The sequence below is a fragment of the Helicoverpa armigera genome, chromosome 6 (genome assembly GCF_030705265.1).
Source record: "Helicoverpa armigera isolate CAAS_96S chromosome 6, ASM3070526v1, whole genome shotgun sequence".
Taxonomy (NCBI): Eukaryota; Metazoa; Arthropoda; class Insecta; order Lepidoptera; family Noctuidae; genus Helicoverpa; species Helicoverpa armigera.
This window is the reverse complement of record NC_087125.1, coordinates 737,811-748,241: the sequence shown is the minus strand read 5'-3', so window position 1 is coordinate 748,241 and position 10,431 is coordinate 737,811. Positions and strand designations below refer to the sequence as shown.

The 10,431-nt window shown below is 41.7% G+C and overlaps 1 protein-coding gene across 1 annotated transcript; it reads right to left on the bottom strand.

Moving 5' to 3' along the window:
• Positions 1-9,045: 9,045 nt before the first annotated feature.
• LOC110382714 (signal transducing adapter molecule 1) lies at positions 9,046-10,367 on the bottom strand (the record flags this gene model as incomplete). The annotated part of the gene is given in 2 exon segments (XM_064035351.1): positions 9,046-9,357; positions 10,014-10,367. Coding segments are annotated over 2 exon segments (361 nt in total), but the record flags the coding sequence as incomplete, so codon positions are not given.
• Positions 10,368-10,431: the final 64 nt, after the last annotated feature.

Below are 10,431 nucleotides of genomic sequence, written 5' to 3'. Positions count from 1 at the left end.
TTGGGATTTGAGGATCTTCCTAATGTGCACGCTCACTCAAGCCTCGCTTACCTCTGAAGAAACGAGCTTTGGGGCACAGGGGGCATCTCTCTAGGGCATCCAGTGATCCAGAAGATTGACATGCACTATAATCCATATAATTCCCACTGCGCATCCGTGTGCTGCGGCTCGTTTTATTAAAGGCTCGACCAGACCGGATGCGTATGCGTAACCACGCGCGTAGTCACGCGCGTAGTTACGGCGTAACCATGAGTTGTAATGTATGGAAATGTATGAGACAGGCCACACCGCTTGCGTAACGACGCGCGTGTCTACGTTACGCAAGCGGTGTGGCCTGTCTCATACATTTCCATACATTACAACTCATGGTTACGCCGTAACTACGCGCGTGACTACGCGCGTGGTTACGCATACGCATCCGGTCTGCTCGAGCCTTTAAACTTATAAGCTAAAACACCAAAATGACTAATATTACAAGAAAAATAAATCCAAAAACACAAAAATAAACAAAGTTCTGCAGTCAAATTGACGGCGTCGCTTTGCGGGGCCGCGCCGCCGCGCCGCGTACCTACAGGCAGCGGCATCTCGGCACAGGCCTCGCCAGCCAGTAAACAACAGCTCGGAGCTGTCCAGCTCGCCGTGGAGTTTTATCGTCTTTCTATAAAAGAATCTCTTCGTCTTTATGTAAATGGCCACATGCGTATCTTCTGCAAGCAGTACACGTGCAATTATCAACAAAATTCTTAGTAAATAAATAAATAAATTGTTTATTACTTCACTTTGAACATAATTTTACAATATTTTGCTAATTCTAAAAAGTGCTGATGTATAATTTGCCCGAACTAGGTAAACACCTGTGTCTCGGGCGTAAAAGTGCTTATTATAATATTTATAGCGAATTAACAATAAATTGCTATAGTAACTAAAAACTAGGTCAATGTGACAAATACAGTGTTATTACACATGTTTGTTATAATGCTTAGGTACGTACTAATTAAAATATACATATTGAGTACCTACAATATTTGAGTGTAAATATGCGGCCTAAAAATAATCGGTAATCCATTATCCCTAAGTAAAATATGAAATTAAATAATGTGTTAAAATGATTATAGCTAAATATGTATTATCTAGAGTTTGACGCTATCAGACGCCTTTATAGTCTACGGAGTTGATGTACCTATACTCAGCGGCTTTTCTAGCAGGGCATTCGGAATCTCCCGTCTTGTGATTGTAGGGTTTTTTATAGCGCTTACAGGTTGCACATTTCGGCGGTTCTTCCTTTGAAGAGCACTCTTGAGTCGCGTGTCCTTCTCCTCCACAGTGGCCACAAGTAGAGGTAGCAGATTTGCAAGTCTTGGATGTGTTATGGACCATATAATACCCACATATATAGACCATATAATTTAAACAAAAAATTGTATTTCTTGAAAACATTCTTGTTTTTGATAGAATAAATACTAATTAATAAGTAAAGTAACCATTCACGAATAATTTGATGTAAAAAAAAGTACTTGAAAAGGATTTTTTCATTACGAGATGCTTAAAAATCTGTTTCAAGGTAGAGATTTTTCGGTATTTCGGAATATTTTATAAAACTGTAAATCCGTAAGATTTTGCTGAACATATATTGTGTGGTATTGATAGGTAGTGACCCAAGCTATCACCCCCTGCAGTATGTCGTGCTATTTACTGGACACCCTGTATATAGATTTCAATTTTTTTATTGTTATTGCCATTTAACTTAAAATAAACTAAATATTAAACCACTTAAATAATTAGGATCATGATTTGGATTAATGATGAAGGACTTCTGCCTTTTTTCATCAAATGACCCCCCGCTGTGGGTTAGCAGCGGTGAGGGTGTCAGACTCTTACTGACTGACCGTCGTGTTCTGTCGTAGGCCGTTTATGTACCAGGGCCGCGGTCTTTCGAACAATCTCATAAGTTGTTTATTTTATTTTTTTCTTATGATGAAGTTAGTTAAAGAAATGTCTCATTTATACTATCTTTTAGATTTTTTAATATGCACTATGTTTCTTACAAAGAAATGAACTAGATTAACTAAATGGACTAGATTTACCAACTGACTGACATGACATGTTGTCATATATTATGTTCGTGGATCAAAGTTACACATTCGTTATTTTCGAAAGGGTATGATTTAAGCTGTCACCAATATAATTCATTTTGTGTTTCTTAAATAATAGGGTTTGCCCTCAAAATAGTAGATTTGTCACCAAAATGTAGTTACCAAACAATATAAAATCAATTCCACAATAAATTACCGAAAATCATGGAGATATGGGGTCAAGTACCAAGTAAATGGTTTTGTATGTATTATAATAGGTTTGTCCTAATAGTATTTAGGCAAACTAATTTAAAGAGATCACCAATAAATCATATATCTATTATATCACTAGAAAATTTCATGAAGGTCTAAAAATGTAGGGTGGTCGTCATCATCCTTTCAACCAAAAGAGTCTACTACTTAACTGGCCATGTGCCTCCCCCAAGGGTCTTAATTTCCACAGGTAGTATAAATATATTTAAATTAAATTTCTAGCTGAATAGTAAATAAAACACTTACTTAAAGTCAAAATACCACCACACACAACCACAGGAGTCATTTTTCGTTTTTATAATTTACAACATCATGTGTAAAGCAGAGATAAAGTTCTATTCTATTCTATTTTTATTTATGGCAATCCATGTCGATGCAAACGTCGACGATTCTGCCAATGACAAGTGGAAGGAGAAGCAAGTAGTGCTTGTGATTGACAAAAAGACAAAATTAAGTTGATGTTGTAGTCAAACTTGTGTAACTTATCGTGTTAGTAGGACGGCACTGAAACAAACAGAAATACATTTACATATATAAATAATAACAAAATGTTAGTAACATAAAACAAGTAACATATATACCACATTTATACAAACAGTGGTCTAAATAGATAGGCCAGAGTTTATAATTTAATATTATTACGATGGATGGACATCAATAGCGCCTGGAGCAATTCTGGACAGGAGTAAGTTAAGAGGGAACGGAAATTAGTAGGGAGAGGAATCTTCAGTTTTTGGAGACGACCATATAAATCAAAAGATGAGTTATTGGGACAATTAAAAAATATATGGTCCAGGGAACCCTCATCCAGTCCACACTCGCAGAGAGATGAGTCCTGCACCCGAATTTTGCGCAAGAAGACCGGAGTACAACAATGTCCTAAACGTATCCTGCATAGAACCGAAATAACTTGTTTAGGGTATTTTTTAAAACGAGTAAACCACGGTTTCGATTTTACTGCCGGTTGGATAGCGTAGTACGAACTACCCTTCTTTCTGCTGGAGATATTCCACCATTCCTGCCACGAGGTCTCAAGACTCAATTTAGGTACGTTTAGTAGGTCATGCCCTTGAAGGGAGAAGTGTGCAAGGTCCGCTGATTCAGATGTGCATGCATCTTTAGCCAATGCGTCGGCACATTCATTTCCCGTTATACCGCAATGACTGGGAATCCAAACTAGGTGGACAACTTTCTCTTGCCGAGTGCAAGAGAAAAGGGACTTTTTGATATCTAGGACAATAGGACAATGGAGTTTAGATCTAAAGGGATTCTGGGATAGGGCTTGGAGGCAACTAAGGGAGTCAGTAAAGATAACTCCGAAGTTGATCTCATGGGACTCTATAAAGTGACAAGCTTCCAATAATGCCACGCACTCGCCTGTAAATATAGAAGACTCCTTTGGGCATCTGAATTTCATAATAATTTTCGAGTTCTGGTAATAAACCGCGGCTCCAGTATAACCGTCATTGAATTTGGAAGCATCCGTGAAGAACCTTTGAAACCCAGACCATCGTTCACCCAAAACCGCATTAAAGGTCGAATTTGCCGATGGGGAGTTTTTAGATATGCCAATATTATAAAATATATTAGGAGTGAAGCAAAGTACATCATAGGGATAAAAAATTAAATAAAGGAAGCCTGGGATGTGATGCAATAGGAGATTCTAAATTTTGAAAAAATCGGAATGCTTTAAGGAATAAGGGGATTTCTTTATGTTCCCAATATTTTGAGCTGTGACAAAGAGTGTCAAGCTCTCTGAGTTTTGGGATGAGAGGGTGGGATGATTTAGGAATAACCCTGGACAAAAAACGGGAAGCAAGGTACTGACGTCTCAGGGCTAAAGGAGGTTCAGCGCATTCGACCTGTAAGGCGTTAATAGGCGACGACTTCATGCATCCTGTGATGATCCGGAGGCATTGAGATTGGATCCTATCTAAGCCGGCCAAGGCACCCTTGTTACCAGGAATCACCAAGTGTGACCCATAATCCAGAATGCTACGGACTAAAGCATTATAAATTAATTTCATAGTGAAGGGTGTGCCCCCACCAGACCCAGAAAGAGCTTTCAAAATGGAGATGACTCGTTCGCATCTTTTGATTAGATAATTTATGTGGTGAATACCGGATAATTTTGAATCTAAATAAACCCCTAAAAATTTTGCCTTTTTGCCTATGGGGATGCCTTGACCTTGGATGTTCACTGAGACCTGAGGGATCAGTCGTTTTCGGGAGAAGATCACTACCGAGCTTTTTGGGGCGGATAATGAGAGACCATGGTCCAGAAGCCATGTGTGCAGAGAGTCCAGGGAGAGACAGAGAGATGAGGCAGCATCCTCGATGGATGGATTGACAACATACAACGCCAGATCATCAGCGTATTGCAGTAAATGACAATCAGAATTAAGGCTGGAGCCAATGTCTGCCGTGTAAAGATTGTAGAGTAAAGGGCTTAGAACAGAGCCTTGAGGAAGGCCCTTCCACGTCTGCCTCACCTCGAATACCTCCCCCTGCACTCTGAGCATTAATGAGCGAGACATAAGGAGTGCGCATATACATTGTACCATCTTACCCGGAATCCTCAGCTGTTGCAGTTTCTGCCTGAGAACTGGAAGAAGAACGCTGTCGTATGCGGAAGATATGTCAAGGAATGCGGCTACAGCAGATTCATTTTTGGAAAAGGCTGTACGGATGTCGGTTACCAAAATTGCCACACTATCCATGGTACTAAGCCCCTTTCTAAAGCCAAACTGGTGGCTCGGCAGTAAATCCCTATACTCAACCAACCACTCAAGCCTATTTTTAATTAAGTGTTCCAGTAACTTGGCCAACACTGAGGACAAAGCAATTGGTCTAAGGCCATTCGGATCATCAGCAGTCTTGCCAGGTTTCAAGAGCGGAATAACTATTTGGACTTTCCACTGGTCAGGAACCCAACCATATTGATAGCAATAATTGATAATTTCCAGGAAGTATTGCTTAGCTTGAGAACCGGAATGAGCTACAAATGAGTACGGTATGCCGTCTATGCCTGGGGCGGAATCCCTAACATGACGTAACACCGCATCAAGTTCCTCCAACGAAAATGGTTCATTCATAGGATCGTCCAAAATATTTACAGGCGGTAGCAGAAGTTCTGGAAATGAAGGAACATAGGCTGGAGCAATTTTGTCGAAGAAGGATTCAGCAGTTTCTCTCGTGATGGGGGAGGAGATAGATGGGGAGCAGCCTCGCCTAAAACGGTTAATGCTCTTCCATACTGCTGATATGGGAGTGGAAGGGGATAGAGAAGTGCAAAACTTAACCCAACCACGACGTTTCTTCTTATGAAGAAGCCGCCGAGATTGAGCAAACACTCGTCTGTACCGTAGGAGATTGTCGCTATTCATCGCTTCATTGTACTGTTTTCGGCCTCTTTCCTTTCTTTGACAGCCGATGTGCATTCTTGATCCCACCACGGCGGTGACGGGATTTTATTTCTGGCAGAGTTACGCAATGAAAAGGAAGTGTCTGCACTTGAAGTAATGGCCGAGATAAAGCCATCGTAACAACTCTTAGCATGGCAGTGACCAGAAGAAACTTGGGAACTCGAAGTTAAATTTGGAAGCAAACTGATTTTCTCCTCCAGTAAAGATGAAAACTTCGACCAATCAGGTTTGGTCAGGTTGTACTTCAATAGTGGAGGAGAAGTTTTCTCTAAATAGGTTTTATTAAGAAAAGTTATAACAATAGGGTAATGGTCGCTACCATGCGTAAGGCTAGTACATTCCCAATGAATTGATGCCGCCAACTCTACTGAACAGAATGTGAGGTCTACACAACTCTTTTGCTGACCAGGGAGGGATCTACGAGTAGGACTACCATCATTTAGGATGCAAAGGTCTAGGTCATCCAAGATTTCTACTAAACCTTCCCCAAAAGAATCACAGCGATTGGAACCCCATCTAAAATGGTGACAGTTGAAATCACCCATAACAAGGACGGGTCCTACAATATTGTTTAGGATGTCTCTAATAGTACCTAAGAACCTGTGCTGTGGGTGGGAGATATAAACAGATAAAACTGTGATACCTTCAACTCTACCTGCGACTACATTCATGTCACCATCCAGAGCAGAAAGGCTTAGGGTTGAGAGTGAAACACGATTATTAACAAGGAGAGCCGACCCTCCATAGCCATCAGATCTGTCACATCTGAGAATATTAAAAAGTGGTATATTAAAACTGAGACTCGGGGTAAGCCAAGTCTCAGCAATTGAGCAAGCCAAAGGCTTGAATTTATTGCGAAGGAATATGAGGTCGTGTTTCTTATGCCACACGCTCCTCACATTCCATTGTAGGAATATTTGACGGGACGCCATTTTTAATATTTGAGAGCAAGTTAACTAGTTGATAGGCAACGTTGGACGGTATTTGTGCATTATTAGAAGATAAAATTGTACTTAAAAGTTTAACAAGAATTTCTATCAGTGATGAAGTATTATTATCGACGAATGGGTTATTTAAAGCGCAGCCATCAGGCTGTGAAGATGCAGGGGAGTTAATGATTTGCTGATGAGCAGCTTTATCGTAAGAGGGAGATAGAGGGGCATGGGTCTTCGGCTTAAGAAAAACGGTTTTGCGATATGACTGAGTGGGGGCAGGAACTGCTTTTGTAGCATTCGCGTAGTTGCGAGAAACAATTGGGATAGTTTTGCTGGCCTCAGCATATGAGAGGGACTTCTCAGCCATAACGGTCTTAATGGCCTTCTGTCTGCCCAGCTCCGGGCAAGATTTGCTATTCGCAAAATGATTCCCCGAGCAGAGCACACAAAATGCCTCCGCCTCAGAAATGCTGCAACCATCACCAGGGTGATCATGGCCGCATTTACTGCAGCGGGGTTTAGACCGGCAAACAAGTTCCACATGACCGAACCTACAGCACTTACGGCACTGGATGGTGGGGTAGACATACTGTTGGACTGGGAGGGAAGTATAACAACAGAAAACTCTTTGTGGTAATACCTGACCGTCAAATGTTAGAACACATGTTTCTGTTGCCTTAAATTGTGTCACTCCATCAATCACCACTTTCCTATTTATGCGTCGCACTTTTAGAATTTCACCACAACCTGAGGGGACTTGTAGATACCTTTGAGCTTCCTCTTCATTTAGATCAGTGGGCACACCGGTAACAACACCCATGCGAGTAATATTGAAAGTAGGGATAGACGCAACAAAACTATTTTTGGGAAGGATGTTATTAATAATAAATGAATTCGCATCCTGAGGGGATTTGAATTCTACCGACACACGGTTCCTGCCAACTTTTTTAACGCCATCACGGACAATGCAAGTTATGTTGTGTTTTTGAAGGAATATGCCAAAAGTAACTGGATGCAGAGAGGTACCGGTGTTAGGCTGGGGTTCCAATCGAGAGACGTGTACAATGAACGGTGCCTTATCAGTAGCAGAGTACCTGCTGCGGCCATAGTGCTTGTTAAGCCTAGTTAATTACCTAAATAACACTACACTACTGGTAACAAACACAAGGACAACACACAATCACAAAAATAAGTCACAAAAGATCACTAAAACACTGAAAACAGCTGAAAATTCTAGGCACACGTGCTTACCAAAGACACTCTGTGGCGAGACAGAGATAAAGTTAGGAGTATCGTATGTTATGATCAGTTGACAGCTGTCAGTTTTCAAGGGAGAATTTCAGTTGTTTGTAATGACTGACTTTTATATGGTGTTCTAATTTTTGCACATTTTTATTCCAATTACTTTGTTTGAAAAAAAAAAATGTTTTATTTTTACGTATTTTTCTTTTATCTTTGTATTAATCAACATATATTAACCAGTATATTAACGCATTTCATTTAATGTGATTATGAACGACACACCCGATATAGTAGATTTAAGTAGGTATACCTACATATAAGTTTTGAATAAAACAACTTGACTGCGTTTCAGAAATAAACAACATTCAAAGTTTTTTATTTAAATTAGTGTGAATGACAATAATGTTTGTCACTCAAAAGCTAAAAGTAGTTTTTAGCTTTTCAGTGATAAGAATAGTGATCACTATTCACATAACTGGAAAGTTCTCATCAAAACGAATAATAAAAGCCCAAATACGAGGTAGTTTACATATTCGGTTGTCGAGTTCCCTCGACCTTCTCTGGTCTCAATCATCAGGTCAGGTCAAAACCTTCACTGTTGAATAGCGTTATCAGGCAAACATCTGAGTGTCAAATTTTTACCCTGTGTATTCCTACAACTTTCGAAAGTTGCCCTCGATTTCTCAGGGTTTCCGTCATCAGATCCTGACCTGGATAATGGAACCACCTCGGAAGTAGGTATACGCTATCAAACAAAAAGAGAATCATCAAAATCGATTAATAAATGGCTGAGTAATCGCGTAACAAACACAAAAAAAAACGGTCGAATTGAGAACCTCCGCTTTTTGGGAAGTCGAGATTTTAGTCTAATATGACCGGGACCACCTACGTAGGTTTAAAGGTAAGTAACAGTTTTTTTTATTTTCTAGTTTTCAGTGCACATAAGATAAAACCGTTTAACTTAAAAGTTTTTTTTACCGATTTTTTTGTAAAAAGTTTTTATACGATGTAGGTACCTAAAGATTTTATTCGGGTACGGGAAAGTATTTTTGTTTTTGCAACTTTTTATGGGTATTGGTAAAATAAATCAAGAGTGTATACTATTGAATAAACATCCTTTATTAATTTGATTGGCTACAGAAGGAAAATTTTTAACCACATTTAAAAACGTATAATAACAATACAATATAGCAGTAGTAGTAAAAAACAATGCAATGTGCAAGCACGGCGCGCATCACGCGTCACTCGGCACAGCACGAACGCGGCTCGGCACGACGCCGCGGCACGAGCGCGGCACGAGCGCGGCACGACACGACGCCGCGGCACAGCACGAGCGCGGCACGGGCGCGGCACGGCACGACGCCGCGCTACGTCACGCGCGAGCCACCAGCTGCGTTGCACGGTCAGCACCTGTGTCCGGATCACAATGAAGCCTAATCAATGATGTGTTATTAAAACTTAAACTTAAAATTGGCCTTCTCTAATTATAATATTTTTCCATTTATTTATTCTTGAACATATCAATTACATTTTTAAATATGAAAATAAAAAACATTTAAAAATGTACAAAATAGGTTGTCACCGATATCGGGCACAGGGTCCAAGGTACCGTTGGTTAGGGTCCCAGAGACAGAAACCTCCTCACAATACGCGCCGTATCAAGGAGTACTACTTGAGTAATTACCTCCTACTTTGATATTCTACGGCGAATTAAAAAAAAACCGAATCCATTCAGTGGTTTCGCCACAGGAGTCATCTTTGGTTTTCACAATTTACAACATGTGTAAAGCAGAGGTTAAAGTTAGGAGCATCGAATGTTTTGACCAGTTGACAGCTGTCAGTTTTCAAGGGGGAATTTCCGTTGTTTGTAATGACTGACTCCAACAGAGTGTTCTAATTCTCGTACATTTTTATTATATGTATTTACTTTATTATGTTTTAATTTCGGATATGTTAGGTATGGAAACGCGTAGGAGTTTGCAGACTGATCAGGGATGCAAAGCAATTTTGATTAGAAGAAAGCTGTAATGAATCGGTCAGTAACGCTAGTGGGAAGGGTTGTAGACCTGGGCGGCGGCGGGTGCAGCGGCGCGAGCAGCAGCGGCGGCGCGCGCATGAGCTCGTGGTAGAGGTTGAGCGCGTCCACCAGGTCGGCCGACAGCTGCGTGAGGCGCGCGTGGCGCCGGTCCGCGCGCTCCAGCGCCGCGTCCACCAGCGCGCCCATGCCGTGCGCCGCCGCCTCCAGCCGCGCCAGCGCCGCCTCCTCCGCGCCCGCCGCGCGCGGGTCCGCCTCGTGCAGCAGCGCCAGCGCCGCGTCCATGGTCGCCTCGTCGATGCGCAGCGGCGCCGGCTCCTCGGCCGCCGCCGCCGGCGCCTCGGCTGGCGGCGCGGGCGCCGACAGCTCGCCCGTCACGAAGTTGGGGGAACAGTCCTCGCCGCGCTCGTTGTACCCTTCCACCAGTTGGGTCGCTCGAGTCCGTCACG